The following is a 16991-nucleotide window of genomic DNA, read 5'->3' on the forward strand; positions in this document are numbered from 1 at the left end:
GAATAAGCTACAAACTGTGGGATCACTGGGGTTGCAAGCTGGAGAGGATTAAAAAGATAAGAATTATTGTGGTGCACTGACACCAATTTCCTTGATAGCGGGACAAACATTTGTACGTTATGCTTCCAGAAAACAATACAATTAGGCATAAGCAATGATGACACTTGATTTCACAGGGCTGAGTGTTTTCTGTAAGCAACCTACTTTAGCAACCTTTAAAGTTTATGTTTCAATAAAGCTGAAGAAAAATAAAATATATACATACTTGGACTGTTCATTGAGAGCTTTCCCCAGTTTTAGGCGATAGAAGAGCAGGCTCCTGATCTTTTCAGATTGCTTTTATTTAATAAAAATTCTATTTGATTTTTTTTTAAAAATCAAAACTTCTCTTTCTTGGCTATTAGCTGAGGTCTTTTGAACCTCACCCATCTGCATCTTTAAAGATTTAAAGACTGTTGGAGATGCAGTGGCCTAGAAGTTGGGGTGAGTGTGGCATGGCCCAAAACGCCCTCGGCAGCTGAGAACCTACTTCATGTCCCGATGGGCCTGACATTTGCTGCATGGCACTCCCCTGCTCTCATTCCCCACATTTCCCATCTGCAGTACTTGCATTCAACATGTTAATTACAACTATTCAATAAAGGCAGTTACTGATTGCAATGTCTCTATGCACCAGAACTACTAAAAGCAAATAACAGAAAACAACTCAAGTAGAATTTTGACTTTTTTTCTTCTTTTTTGGGGAGTTAAAGCCTTCACCCAATATCCAAGTATGCAATTACACCTTTTTATTACTTTTTCTTCTTCTTTTTCATTTGGGTTTCTTCCTTTAGGAGTCAAAACATTAGATCATCCGCCTCCGCCTTTATCACCCCAGCTTTCTGCATGTATTCCTTCACTGTTTCCATAAACCTCTGAGGTCTTTCCCTTCTCCTCTTGTCTTTCAGCTGCATATTCAACATTCTTTGTCCAGTGTATCCGCTGAGACTTGTTAGACACTTCTCTGCACATGTCCAAGCCATCTCAGCCTCGCCCCTCTAACTTTGTCTCCAAGCCATTCATGCAAACGTGCTCAAACAAACAGACTCACAAATAGCTTAACATCTTCAACTGGGCCACCTCCAGCTCCACCTCCTCTCTTTTTTTAGTGCCAGTGTTTCCAAACCACATATCATAGCAGGCCTCATTTTGGAAACCTCCCCTTCCTCTCTTTCTGCTATCCTTGCTGCTGTCCCACCCCTGACACTAATGTCCACCCACTCCCCCCCTGCCTCTGCCGTCCTCTCCTGTGTGCCGTCCGTTTGCTTATGATGGTTGACCACAGGTCGCTGTTACCCATCTCCCCTATTCTGTCTTGCTTCTGCTGACTTTCATTCCTCTTCACTCCAGAGCACACCTCCACCTCTCTGCACTCTCAGTACATATCACAGTGTTGTCTACCTTACTACTTACCATGAACCAGGAAGCTGCTGTGGAACTATTTTTTACCTTTCACTCTCACCTAGTGTTTGATAGTCACGTCTCGGTTTCTTTTGCTATCACTACATTTCCAGAGATACCATAATCATGCTGATAGAACTGATAGAACCAGTATTTAGTGTTTGCTTAACATAATTTACCCACTTTTTTTTAAATCTTTTGAGACTGATTTCATGTTTGACAACAACTTTTGTGAGCTTTCATTTTTTTTTCATGCAAGTCTTCTGTAGCTTAGATGATATTTTTCCACACGATGTATTATATTTGCACACTCTGACAAACTAAATGTCAGTGTTTAAAACGTAGCCTATACACTGCAGCAAAGAAGTATCAGCTTGGATGGTTAACCTCAAAACAAGCTGCAACTTTGCTGCAGCTGAGATCACGCTGGTCTGTATGTACGGTCAGAATGAAAACTTTCTCACCCTCTCACTCGTCTCATCTCAGGGAGCCAGTAGGTTCGGTCTCCATCTGACTCTGAAGAAATGAATCATCTGTGGTGTCATCTCATGCTCTCTGCTCCCTTATTTTACTTTTCAAGGATTTAGCTTTTTCTCCTCGTGTCGCTTTTTGACCATTTTTAAAACTTCCCCTCTCTCCGGTTTTCTTTATTTCCTCCTCCAGTCTACTCTTCCACCTCTCTCAGCTTCAGACATTCCTTTAGTCGCTTTTCCTCGTTTATTCCGTAATATTTATTCCCCTAAATAAATGTTTCTACCATCCTTCTCAAAGCTCCTTTCATATTCTTCCTGACATCGTTTTCTTTCACTGTTTAGCTCTTTTAACCTCAATACACCTCATTTTCCTTCACCATCATCCCCTCTTCCTCTCTTTTCTCCCTGTTTCTGTTTATTATATTTTTCCCCGTGCGTCACAGAAGAGATTTCATTGACCACTATGAATAACCCAAACATTTATGTGGTTCATGGCTTTGGTGAGACCATCTGGTGTGTCTGTGTATTTCTGCATTTTGGTTTCTTTATGAATAGTGGGAGTTGTGTGTTGATGTGTTTAATTAAGTGAAATTAATCCGCGTTTTTGTTTATGAGAAAAGAAAAAAGCAAATGTGAACAAAAATGACATCGAAAGAGAAGCAAATGGGGAAAACAGATTCAAACTCTGCTGTTTTCGTTGTTGTCGGGTTGTGTAAAAACTTAATTTATTTTATTTGCATGTCTATATGTGTGTGTGTCTGTGTGTGTGAGTGTGTTGGACCCACAGTAGGAATGGATAAATGGTTTGACAGCCCGTTGTCTCCCTTGGGGTAAAAAGTGTGCTTCAGTGACTCAGTCAGTCTTATCTGCACTCACATTACAGTGAGATGCTGTGATTTATGCGCACACTCTGACGTACAACGATCACACATGCACACATCAGTCCTGCGCTGTAAAGCATGCATATGACTTCACACACAAAATCCACTCCCGCACACATGGTTGGACACGCGGATGCGCGCATGCTGTAAATCCAAAACAACCCAAGACCTCCTGCAGCACACAACCTTCACACTTCTTTTGTTAGTGTGACTGCGTTTTACAGCTGATTTTCGGGCTAAATCCCGGCCAGCCCATTCACCTCCATGGTGCAGAATGTAACATATTGTCCTAATCAATCCCTCACACACTAAGAGGCTTTTTCCAAACACACCCGAGGCTAGCTAGCGGTTATAGCTAGCGGTTAGTGAGTGCTTATCCCCTTTTTCTTGTGGTGAGAGTAAGAGGCCGGCTCCCCACAAGAATTTTATCTTTACAGGCACAGAAGCTGGCTGAGAGGGCAGAGACTAAGGGGAGGTAGACAAGAAAGGCCTTGGTAGGATTTGATCCCGGGTCAGCAGGGGATCTGGAGCTTGAATGAGTGAAAGCAGCAGGTCAAGTAAAAAAAAGAAAAAGAAAGGGAATAAGCTTCATTAAGTTACTCCAAATGAGTGTTTGATGGCTCACTGTGAAAAACAACATTTTGACTGCAAAGCATGAACATTTGGACACGCTTAAAATGTCACTCCCAGTCTCATATGATTGTTTATGGATGTTGCCAAACACTTTGAGCTGCTGGATTTGGCCCAGATTGTATTAAGAAAGGATTACAAGTTCTCTGATCCTTTGTCTTTTCATTTTTCTTTCTTATTCTGGTTGAGCCATTTTCTGTCTTTCTCCCTCTGTTGGCTACAAGAATTACAAGTTCATTAAAGTCCTTCAATTTTAAGAAATTTATACAGCAAGTGAATATTTTCTCACTAGGGGGAAAACAACACAACAAAGAGCCTACATGCAGTTTAAAGCAATGTTCTGAGGAGCACTTTTTTAAACCTGCTGTTTTGCAGAATGTGTCTAGCTCAGGGTTTCCTGCACTTCTGTTGCAAGCCTGAAATGCATTTTCTGCAACATCAGTTCTGTTTGGCAGATCAATCTGAAATTCAGTTGACGTCCGGCTCTCCTGTGGAGAGTATTTGAACAAAGAAACCTGATACATGGGTAGGAACACCAATTCTTGTTGGCAAGAAAATAGCGTATCACAGCAGCACAGTGACATTTTGTTACAAATTGATAAAAAGGGATAAAGTATAGGTTTGAAAGGAGGTCTGGCAGCTGCATAGAGCTGAGTCAGTCAATTACAGAATGACGGATGAATGTTAAAAAACTAATTCCTCTTGTCCAGTTTAAACTCTGTGTTCTGACACAGCCTGCGGGTCAACAGGTGGCACACAGTGTTGAGGCATTGCTTGGCTGTTAGCATATGTGTTTGATCTCTGTTTAAGTTTGATCGCAGAGGGCGGCTCTATAGGCTTGTTCTCATTAAACCTGTGCTGGTCTTGTTGACCTTCTCTGCTCCCTCAACACTTTTCACTTCAGCTTGAAAGGAAAAGTTACAGGTGCCTTCCTTTGAATTGCAAACAGATGAAAGGCAAAGTAACCAACCGTGTTCCTAGAGGCTTGCCCCCTAGCGATGTCTCCTGGTAGACAAGCTTTACTGTAATGAGGAGGACCCAGGTGAAGGAAGCCTCTGCCTGAGGCTTTTTTTACCAAAGACTAATGATTCTGAATTTTTATTTCTTTCTCTTTAAGGAGCTTGTCTCTTTTCTCTCATGGTCTCCTGTTCGTTTAATCCTCTTTCTCGCTCTGTTTTGAGTATAGTTCTCTAAATTATCTATAATGAATGAAGGAGGTTGATCCTTCACAATCATGGCAAACAAAACGTGGGAGGGGAAAATATCAGTCACAGCAAGTGCATTTAATTAAAAGCCCACTGAAAATGCTTTCCTCTCAGATTCTTACCTCTTTTAGTCCCTGTTTGTTCAACTTCCTCTTTTAAATTTATTACAAAGAAATATGATGATATGAATGATTGCATAATCTCTCTTCTCCTTTCTCTTTCTTCTGCTTTCAGAAATTGGGGCTCCAAAAGTGCAAGTTGCGGAGGAGCTGGAGGCGTATCCCACAGAGTCTGTTGAGCTCAGCTGCCAATTTAACGATGGAGGCGGTCTGACCAAGCTCACACAGGTTAGCAGATGAAAGACAACATTGTTAATAATTCCAGAAGTGCTGAGATTCAGAGCTTAAAAGTAAGGCGTGCACTGTAGCCTAATGGACACGCTTATTTAGGGGTCAAATGGCCAGTCTCTCCTCCATGATCTGTTCATTCGACCGGTAACATAAAGACATGCCAATAAGGAAACTCATGGTAAAAGTTTCCAAGAAACTGAACAGTTTAAAAATAAATAGATACAAAAAGTTATCTAGACTGTCTCCGGTAGGAAGACTCAGGTGGCAAAACAAGACAGACGATAAAAGGAGGAAATAGTTTCTAAGAGAACATAAGTAAGGGTAATTGCCACATGGCATCTGATGTCAAATTGTTATTCTAAACAACCTTTTAAAGAGGAAGGGGCTTCTTGAGCTTAAGGCTGTCTAGCAGTGGTCTCAGAGGATGAGAGGCAATATCTAAACCACATCTCAGGAGAGGAAACAAGGCCAAAGCCATAACAGCATTTCAAAGAGGATGATGAGAAAGAAAAACATTTGTACTGACATATCCAAGTCTTAGATTTATGGCAAAAAGAGAGGGTTGTGAGGAGGCGAAGAGGAAAAAAGAGCGATAGTGCAGTGTGAGTGCAACAAGGTGGTGGGAATAAAGGATTGAAACGACATTATACAGGTGGATCTGGGTTGGGAATCCCACTACTGCTACCTTGCGACTGAAAACCAGCGCCTTACTGTGTACAACACTGCCACAGTATAATTTTGGTATCATTTAGAGAATCAGTGGCGGTAAGGGAACCGAACATTTTTGTGATGTTGACAGCGTGACATGAAACGAGATGTGAAAAGCTGGAAATGCCCTGACACACAAAATGTCCCTAAACGCGACACGCTGTGATTTAAAAGTTAGGTTTCATGTTGATTAATGATATCCGTGCTGTCAAGCAGCTGGATCGCTTGGATGCAGAGACCAAGCTCCCACCTGGTGTTACTGGTGATTTGCTGTGAAGTGCTGTGATCGGGCACTTGCTCCGGATACAAAGCGCTCTTACCGAGAAGAAGTTGCACTTCTCGATACTCCATCCTCACATCTTGGAAATGGATTCACACTGCAGCAGAATAATGACCCAAACACACATCAAAGGTTCGCAAGCACTTAAGACCAAAGACCAAGGAGTCCTCAGCTCCACTGAATCTTTTTAATCTCATTTGAAGACTGAGAGAGCCAAACATTCCTGACACCATGAGAACCATTCGAACGAACGTCAGATCATGCTGAGATAATGTGGGTTATCAGATTTTGCATAAAACTGTGGAGCCGATGCGGCTCGAGAACTGCTGTCAAAAGGGGGGCAAAGCAAATACAGATATAATCTAAAATTTATGTAAATTTTGTAGAGATTCACTCAAAGCTGGTTTTATCATTTGGCATGAATATTCTTGAGATAAATTGGGAACTAATGCAAAATAGAAGAATGTTTTGGATCCCACTGTACATCCTAAGATGTCTTATTATTTATTGCTGCATGCATGTTGTAAAGCATGAATAAATTGATAAGGCTTCCATCCATCTCCATATGATTTTATGCTTGGCAGACATGGAGAAATAAAAACAAGTGCAGGAATGAAGATGTACAGTGAGCCTGCTACTTATACATCCACTAAAGCTGCTGTTGTTCTGTTGTGGTACTTGCAAACAAACTGTAATCAGTGTTGTAACAAAGCCCTGCACAAACCGCTGAAAGCTAAACATGTGAAACATCATCTTGTTTTAGCTGCTTGAAGCTTTGTTGACACAGAATCAGAATATATAATATAAAAGTCCGCAGTAGTCGAATATGTACATTTTCAGCAGCCTGAGTAATGGTTTGCTAATTGAACAAATAAAAATCATCAACGCGACAGAGAGGAGGGGATCAAAGCTTTGTCAAGTTTTCCAGCTGCAGATATGAAGAAACCATTCTTGTGCTATGAGGTTTATATTCCTCATGGACCACAATAATGGACCTCAGCCTCCTGCCAGAGGGGAGTGACTCCAAAAGTTTATATGTGGGGTGCGAGGGGTCAGCAACAATCTTTCATGCTCGACTCGGTGTCCTGCAGGCATACAGGTCTTGTAGAGAAGGCAGATTGCAGCCAATCACCTTCTCACCAAAACTGATGACACGCTGCAGTCAGCCTTTGTCCTTGGCAGTGACAGCAGCGTACCAGATGGTGATGGAGGAGCAGAAGTACACCATCAATGAACTCAGCTGGTTGAGTTTCTGCTGCAGGAAGTACTTCCTCTGCTGTGCTTTCTTGATGAGGGAGCTGATGTTTGGCTCCCGCATGAAGGCCTGTGAGATTATGGTTGCCAGAAAGGGGAAAGACCTCACAGCGTCTATGCACTAGGCAGTCAATTCAGACCTCATCGATGGCTGATTGGCCCATTTATTAAAGGCATAATGATTTCTAGATGTCATCCCCGCCTCTTTTTCTCCCCATCACCTTGTCTGACACACTATCCCTCCAACAAAGGCACAAAATTCCCCAAAAATTAACCTTACAAAAATGTTTGGCATAGCATTGCAGAGCACAGACTGGGATTTTCTGTACTTGAAATAAGAAAACGGTGCACATTTTTAGAAACTCTCTTGTTAAAGACACTCACTGCGTTGCTCTTATTTGTAAACACAAAAATAGTTGTTGTTGTGTCGAGAATGAAAGATTGGAGCTTAAGAGAGAAATTCAAATGTTACCTAGTTCCTGATCTGACGCACACAGACACAAACAGGTTTTTTTAAAATCTATATTCTTTTAGTCATTGTTGTTTCTATTACTGGTTCTACTTTACTGTTTGTTTTGTGCTGTTAGTTTAAACCAAACTTGGGACAAGGTCTGCAAATGAGCTGTGTGGGTTAGATTTCACTTAAATGTAACAACATTTATAGACACTGTTACTGATAAAAACAAATGCATACATAGATGCACACATAAGCCAAACTCTGTGTGGAGTTGGTCTGCTGATTAGGCTTTTAGAGGTTTTATTATTGGATGCAGTTGGCAACAAAGAGCACCGTTACTTTCAGCCTTTCAAAAATGAAATGATCCTCATGTAGAAACAATTAATTCACCACATATGTAAGTTTTTTTCCAATTAGAATTCACATTTAAACTAGAAATGTACATTTTTAAATGATATTTTGGCAGTTTGCATCCATCTCAGAAAGATGGAAGCAGCTATTCAAGTTCCAACAAACACTAAGCCGCCAGTTTGCCACTCCACAGAAAACAGGCAAGGTTACTGACATACATGTGAGCTGAAAAAGATTCAACATGTTAAAACTGATACTTTGGAGCTGATGGAAAGTTAACAGTGTCTGTTTTCCCTGCTAGCAGTCTATCTTTGAACACATCCTCGACCACTGTGTCTACTCAGCATGAGATTGTAAATAAATTACCAGCAATCTCAGCTCGAACAATGCTGTCTCTTTCTATTATGCAGTTACTTCCCTGCAACAAACTCCTGCAGTTTGTCAGCAGCAATCAGAAGCGTGATGTGGGACTTTAACTAATCAGCGATAAGTAACTTACGATTACTGGGCGGTGTTAGCTCTTTGCTTTTTTTCTGTCGTAATTTTAGCTCGTTTAATTCCAACTTGGTCTACAGAAGAGAACTGCTCGAGGACACACAGCGTAAAATTAGCTCAGCTGACTATTTGGATGTCAATTTATCTCATCAAGTCCCAGTTGAGCTCGTATCTGACGCCACCTGAACGGTTCAGATGTCATTTTCAACGCCGAGCAGAATAAGCAAAGTGCTACGAGCTGTTTACGAGTTCAATTTGATTCTGTGTGATCTGTCTGAGTTGTGTATGAAATCAATAGGTAATTTGTTCACAAGTAAAATCTAAAAATGCAGACGGGCTAAATTGCCCTCTGTGATATTTTCTCTTCAATCAGCAGAGAATCATCCTCTAATTTGCAATGACATCTGGGTTACAATCCATCATCCTTTTCACAACCTTCAACCTCCTCTGCTTGCTCTCTTCCTTCCATCCTACATGTCATACATTTAATAGATGTTTGCTAAATGTGTATTGATGAACTTTATTCCCTTTGCTCCCTGGTGTACCACTTTAGCGAGCAGTTTGTTATTGACTGTCACTTTGAAAATTGCAGAGAAAAATAAAATCAATTTGGTTTACCATCACAGCGTTCTCCCTCGTGGAAGTGTCTCTCACAGGCCAGATATCGATATCTTTCGCATATTCGAAATCTCTAAGATGATCCTTTTTTTTTTAAAAATTGTGTTTGTTTAAAAAAAGCAGCGGGGTCTTTGAGCGAGCGCCTGCAAGTCTAACAGACATTTAATTTAATCTTGCAGCAGATTCTCGGCTTCTCACTCAGACAACTTTAATTGTACTCAACGTTTTGCTGCTATAAGCCAAATGATTTCATGTTACAGGGACAGCAGTTTGCAATATGTATTCAGAGAAATGTCAAAAATGTTGGCATCCATAAATATTCATGCATGCCTTCTGGTTTACAAACAAACTGTCAGTGTATTAAGGGAAGACGCCGAACAACAGGAAGTTGGTAATTGTTGTCTGAACTGCTGATTTTTTTTCACTACTTACCGACATGGTCAACAGTTGGACCTGTGGCTGCAAACACAGCTCAGTGAGGCTGTTTTAAAACTCTTAAAACCCAAAATGCTACAGTTTATAATAGACTTTTGTTAGTCTGCCAAAGACCCGATGAACATAATTTTAGATTCGGTGTGAATCTAATTAAGTGCAATAAATTCTATTAAAATAACACAAAAGACGATTCTTTAAAAATGATTACTGGTATCCCAGCTTCAAAGTAATCAGTTACTGTAGGAACAAAAGGAACTTCTAGTATTCAATTTGGCTAACTATAATGGGGACAATTTACTGCACATGTAGAACACTACGGCATACGTTAATCCGTGGCAACATTATTAATCTCCTGGTTACAGCCCTCCAGTGTCAGTATTTAAAGACCTCCTCATTAGATGATTGAAAGAGCTGCTGACTGCTTAAGAACCTTGTTAGGATGATGTGAGTCATAAGTTAGTCTGCTGCACGAATTTATCTTCTTTAATGAGCTATAGTTGTGTACCATAAAAATAAAAGCAATGAAAAGAATAATCGGGCAAACTGTAACCGCTGCCGTTTATAAATTCTTGATTCTTATCAGGTGTCCTGGATATGGGAACCCTCTGACGGGCACAGGGACAACATTGCTGTGTACCACCCGGTGTATGGACAGAGTTTCCCTAATGTGGCCTTCAAGGACCGCGTTGTGTTCCTTCACAACAGTCTGGAGAACCCATCCATCAGGATTTCTAACCTGAGAATGTCCGATGCCGGTCGCTATACCTGCGAGTACGCCACCTATCCTACTGGAAATGAACAAGGGACAACCACCCTCATCATGCTTTGTAAGTGTCCACACAAGATTGCATGAAATCGTTTTCTCCCTCTGATAAAAGCTGCAGGCATTTATACGTTTCAGACACAGCTAAATACGAAGGGTTAAAGCGCATTAAGGTCAGCACTATTTACACTTTTCTGCAAAGGAGAGCTGCGCATAAAACAAGCTTTCAAAAGATGTTCTGCTACATCAGCCTTGACAAGTGCCTTCCCAGCCATCTGCTTATCACAGCTTTCTGAAAAAAACAAGTTCCCACTGGATCCAGAGTCTAAGAAGAAGCAGTTTAAAGCAGCTGACGAGTATTCTCAGGGGTAGATGCTGGTTACACATGGACTGAAAAACAAGAGTGACCGCCAAAAAAGATTCTGTGGCTCTACAGATAATGGCCTTTATGTGTACAAACATTGTTAATTTCTGAGAAGTGGTTGATGAGAGTTGATCAGTACGAAGTCTGCAAGATCCAATAAATGAGTTGTTTATTCTAAGGCTCAGTTTGAGACTTGAGTATGTGCAGTACTTTTCATGTTGTGCTTGTATTTATTTAAACAAAGTTTTGTAGTAAGTTTGAAGCATTGCTGATATGTTGTTATTTTGTTACGTAAATTGAGAAAACAAGTAGTTGATTTTTATATTCATACTTCTGATGATCTGGACTTTTCTCAAGAAATGGACAAGATTACTTTGATTTTTGATTGTTAATGCCAGGTTTAATTACGTAAAAACATGTGTAATGTTATTATTACATGATTGTTAAGCTGTAATTAGCCAGTTTCAGTCTCTTCTTGTGTAAACTTTCTAATATGGAGGCATATGTGCCAAAGCTGTGCGCGATATGGGACTGTGGTGGGGTTGATATGCTCTGCCAAGATCACTGTTCCTACCTCGGGGCATTTAGAGACATATGCTGAGAGTATAGTTCTTTTTTTAATTTCTCGTTGAAAATCACAGTTTAGTTCATAATAAGTCAGTTTTTTTGTTCACTTTTATACTGAATTTTTTCTTGTACATATGCTATATTTTTAAGTAGTTTAACAATGATACAGCTTTATGTAATTTTGCCTCTGTGTCTACACCGTCACACTGGCTATTAAATCAAACAATGAAAATGACATTGCACACTTTCAGCTTTAATTCAAGGCATTCAACCATTGTATAGGAATTAAAGCAATTTTTATATATTTTTCCCTGATACTCAGGTATTCAGAGTAACTGATAAGCAGGTTCATGGCCAGGTAGGAACTGAACAGAGAAAAGATCTGGAGTTTATTTCAAGCTTTGAACTTGTATTTGGTATTTTTTCACTGGAATCTACAACATTAGGTCTTAAGAGATGTCAGTGTAAGCTGCAAAACCTCGATCAGAGAGATAGCAAAAACCGCATGCTTTCAAACTGATGGTAAAGCACTAAAAGGTTTCTGTTGAAAGTATTATTATCTTTTGAATCACCTTAGTTTATCCAATTACTTTTGAGTCTCTGAAAATGGCAGCCTTTGTATAAAAAATTTATTTAATTTCACTACTCTTAGCACTTCATGCAATTCTCCTTATCAGCGCCTCAAATTGAAGCAGAAAGTCTGCATGTCCCTTGTGAAACATCTTAACTGGTTTAGAATCCAGTCCAACTGGTTTAGAACTTTGCTTGTGAGCAAGAAAAATTACAAAGTGTTACAGAGTGTATGCAAAAGGAACTTTGTGATGGTGACGCAGATGCTGAGAGCAGATACAGCAGAGAAATCCTGCAAAGGGTCTGCTCTGTACAGCTGTTTGTGTTTGTTATGGGGCTGTGTGTGGACATGAGATGTTCAGCTGTTGCTTTTGTTGCTTGGTGCTTTTGTTGGCTTGCTTACTCAACTTTGTCTGGACGATTAGTATTTCAGCATGAAACAAGTTCAAAACATGCTCTGCCCTGATAACTTATCAACAGACTCTGATTCTGTGCATAAACACAACATCAGCATCCTCTGCTATCAAACTCTTAACACCATTGAAAATGCAAAAAGCAGTTTAATTGTTCAATGTTGTGTTTGGCAAAATAATACATTTAGTTATTTATTGAGTCCTTATTGTGATTATTCGAAGACAATGATTAACATAATATCAGAAATCTTGTATTTCAGAAATCAGACTGTTATTTACTTATGTAAGTAAAAGTGGCTGATAGGGCTGCATAATAATCACTGTCTTTGACTTTAATTATAACTTGTACACGTTACATTCAGATCACATCGTGAGCCTCTACAGTGCACTGAATGAAGATAGATAAAGATGTCAGCGCTGCATCCCACTTCGTGTTTGGATCAGATGAATGGAAAAGGAAAATTAAAAAAACAAAACAAAAAACTGTCTTTGGTTAGCATGAGATTTTACAGGGAAATGGAGATTCAGATTCAGAGGACAGACTTAGATCAGCGGTACGAGTTGCAGCAGCGATGATGACACATGCCTCGTTGACATAGTTAAGGTACTAACCCTATTGTCACGGTGCATGTTAAAACATGGCCCTTGTTCTGACAGTCAAATATGGCCTATGCATATGCATGTGTGATTACCATAGTTTTTAGATCAGCGTGACTTTAACTCTCTTCACAGCACGTCAGTGTCCACTGCAGCTCAACGTTTAATCAGCCTTGAAATCAGCAGAATTTGTGTAAATCCACAGCTTCTGTGAGAATCATCACATTCTTTACTTTTCCTCATATCAAAGTAAGTTAGTTATATTTGTCTGCACATTCATGGGTGGACAAAAAGCAGAAGCAGAAAACCGCTAATAAAACACACCTTTAATCGTGTTATTTTGCCAAGATATCCCCCAAAAAAGGTTTGCTTTGCACCACCTGCGCAACCACTTAGAGCCAAGAATATGAAACCTGAAGGAATGCTCACGTTACCTCAGCGTCTTGATTTCTGAAAGTGAGTGGAAGTTTAGTTGCTTCTAACAGGGGACACATCCTGTTTGTAATCGTAGACAGCTGGTGTTATTCATCCACCCACATGTCCTCCCATTTGCACTCCGCTTACAAAGGAATCAGATGCTGCTGTCTTTCTCTTTCAGTTAACGGCACTGAGGAGGCTTCATGCCTGAATGTGAATAACAACAGTTCCCTTGATTGTTTTGTAGTGCCATAAAAATATGGCCTACATCAGTGCTTGTACAATAAAGATCTCATACATTTAGCACTGCTGTCATAATGGGAGCAGGAAAAGGGAATGAGCTAAGATGACAGACTTTGAACTGAAACATTACATTTACTAATTAAAACGTCTGTCTGGTAAATTTGCCCATCACTCGTTGATCCTTTTAAGCTACAGCATATCTTGAGTGCTTTTCTTTTGCGCAAAGTGTGAGTTTTAGTTGTGCTTAGCAGTCCTGTTTCAAAGAGTTTCTTGAAACTGAACTGGAGTGGCGACACAGTGTAGGCTTCAAATGCTGGCCCCTGATCTGCAACATTAAAACAGCACACAGACTTTATGCAAGGCGCTGTAAAAGGCGACTGTACAATAAACTGCATTACACTACCTCATTATAGAAGCAGCAGCTATAATGGTTCATGGTTTTACACTGCCTTTCATGTGTTTATGCATTTTACTCAGTTGTTTTATGAGAAAACCTTTGCAAAACAATACAAAATCCGTCCTGGAACCTTCCCTCACAGAAAACAGAGGAGATACAGAACTTGGCTGTCTTGCAGAGAAAACATGGAAAGATATTCTGGCTTACTTGCAGATGGATGTGGGCTAATCCTCCTAAGCTACTGCTTCTGCTGGCGCAAAGCAGAGCTAGACTGGGAAATACCTGCTGGAAAGCTCACTGACTCGCCTTTTGTCTGGAGCTGTGGCGTGCCAGGCTCTCTGGGACAGAGTCCATGTAAAATGCACTTGGAAAACAAAGTGCCTCAAAGTCCCTGGAAAACTGTCATATTTTACCTTATGGGATATATAGAATCCATATGAGCCAATCAGATTAGATCTTATTGAATCCGCAGCTCCTGCCAGCCAATCATATTACATTTTATTTGATATAGAACCACCAGCACTCCAATTATATCACAACTTATTTAAGTGTGAATACATAATCCTGACAGCCAATTGTATTATAACTTATTGGATGCAGTGGCATAGCCAGCCAATCTTATTACCACTTATTGTGGTGTGAATAAAGAATCACTCAATTGGCAGTGAATTATATCATATTGTCCTGGATGGGGACCATATGAAATGGATGGTAGACAGTTATACTGCATCTTATCAGATGTAGTATAGCCAGTAGGACAGAAATACAATTGCAGGTGAGACGCAAATGTAGTAGTCTGTGAAACTTTGAGGAGGGAGTTTCGGTCCAAAGGTTAAAACAATGGACCAGAGACTGGAGGGCCACTGGCCTGAATCCATGAGCAATGGAGTGAAATTGGCAGAAGTTACAGATTTTCAACAGCCAGCAATGATTAAGCGGTGACCTGAATGAATGGATCTAGCTAAGTTTTTCTTAACTTAGTACCTGAAGACTAGAAATCTCTAGAAAATGTCAACATAACATGTACACCACACTGCACGAATGCAATAAATAAGCAGTAAAATCGGAGTGATTTGAGTTGACTTTAGTTGCAAGAGTCGTAAATCCAATGATAGTATATGATGTAACCACCCATGCCTTTTAAGGTTTATTTGTAGCAACAGTTTACTTTCTGTTTATTTTAAGCACTTGGCAGGTACTCTGTTCCAAAACATCTTGGAGAACTTGCCCCAGTGCTTCTGTGAGTTTAGGCTCACTTAATTGCTTCTGTTATTTCATGTAATCCCAGATTGACTGGATGGATGATGTGGAGATCAGATTTCTGTGGGGGCCATACCATCTGTTGAAAAACTCCTTGTTCCATGGTGCTGGTGCATACTGTATTTTAGTGCTGTGTGTATTGAAATGTGGTACTGCTAAGTTACTACTAGGTGATCTTGGGTATATCATTTATTTTTGTATTTTCAGTGTTAAATAAATGCAAAGTCTTTAAGTTGTGAGCTGCAAAATGAGGGCGTTCAATTATAATACTGAATATTGTTTAGCAAACATAACTTTTTGTTGATTTCCTTTGGATCTTTAATTAAAGCGATGTTTCTTTTAATATGCTAAATTACATATCACTGTTTTGAAAAACAAGTATTGTGACAGCCACAGCATTATACTCTCACCTAAGGAACCAAACCTGCCTGTGGGCTTTGGGTTTTTGGCAGAGCTGGTGACTGGAAACATGCTTTCGCTAACGATATCTACATGTTATTAGCTGTTTAATAATATAATCAAGTAATGGGCCCAAAGTCCTGCCAGTTTAATTATCTGTTTTTATGATACTTGCTAATGCAAGCAATCCTAGTTAGCTTAGCCCAGTGTCTTAGTTAGCTATTTGTTTAAAAACATTTGAAAAAGTTGGTGGAATTATAAAAAAGAGAGAAATATCATGACTTGCTACAGTTTTAACTGTTCAGCTCATAGCCGCCTTTTCCTTTGTTTTTGTGGTAACCACTCATCATTCTTTGTTAATGACATCAACCGTTCCCTCGGCGTCTTTCTTTCTCTCCTCGCAGCAAGAGAGAGTAGCAATAAAACCACCAATGTATTTGTTTGTGCCACACAGTACATGTCCTCTGGGTTTGTTCACATCGATTGGTCTTAAGTTTTCTGGCAGAAATCCTGTAAAGACTTGTTATCTATTTCTATAATTTATTAAATGTTGCAGATAAAATACTTCCAGTCTAATACTCTGACTTCTACGCTGCCCTGTATGAATTTTCTCTTCAGAACCTTTTTTAGTTTGAACAAATATAGCCAAATTACTCCAATGCAGCATGGCATTTTCTGACTTAGGTGTAGTGCTACATTGTTTAACACCTTTTCAAGTTGCTGGTAAGAAACAGAGAGCTGAGTTGAGAAAGAGCCAGGAGCAGAGACTCATATCTATATTCATATAGATATTAATAGAGCAAGACCTAATTAAAAAAACAGATATGTAGTTACTGCACATCTAACTAATTTTAACTAAGATTTTCTTAAATAAGAAAATCGAAATAATCTAACAACGTACTTATTAGACCAACTGTCATAATTAGAAACAATAAGAAAACACAGATATTTTAGAAATCTGTCAAACACATGTATAAAACTGAAAACTGTAATTTTATTTATTGGGTAACTAAAAACATAAACAAATTAAACAAATCACTAAAATTAAACTAACTGCACAAATACGAGCTGGCACACTGAATAAGCCACGTTTTTCTGCTCAGGAATAAAATATTCTTTAACTAACTTTCAAACACTGGCTATAGAAACATAAAAAATATTTTCTTAATTACTCGTAATGTAACAATTTGGTTTTTAAATATCAAACACAGTGCCCTTAATAACACCAGCAGTCGCTACAATTTCATTTGTAAATTTATTGCAGCTTTATTCTACTTTAACTCTGCAAATCAGATGTCTGTGAGGCACTTCTTCAGCTGAAGTTTTTGTTTTTTTTATTCAAAAATGAGTATTTGACTTATTATTTCAAGTGATACTAAGAAAATGACTAAATTAGCCTGGCCACCCTCAGCTTTGTTTGTCTC

At 39.4% G+C, this 16991-nt stretch overlaps 1 protein-coding gene across 3 annotated transcripts in view; it reads left to right on the forward strand.

Moving 5' to 3' along the window:
• pvrl2l (PVR cell adhesion molecule related 2 like) overlaps positions 1-16991 on the forward strand; it is a 339024-nt gene that overhangs the window by 123859 nt on the left and 198174 nt on the right. For all 3 annotated transcript variants that reach the window (XM_085261437.1, XM_085261435.1, XM_085261436.1), the window contains exons 2-3: positions 4864-4976; positions 10161-10404. In XM_085261437.1, coding sequence (XP_085117563.1) covers positions 4864-4976; positions 10161-10404 — 357 coding nt within the window. The remainder of the gene's footprint in view (positions 1-4863; positions 4977-10160; positions 10405-16991) is intronic.

The sequence above is a fragment of the Mchenga conophoros genome, linkage group LG22 (genome assembly GCF_057382185.1).
Source record: "Mchenga conophoros isolate Kocher_MC1m ecotype Shallow Benthic linkage group LG22, M_conophoros_male_GT1.1, whole genome shotgun sequence".
Taxonomy (NCBI): Eukaryota; Metazoa; Chordata; class Actinopteri; order Cichliformes; family Cichlidae; genus Mchenga; species Mchenga conophoros.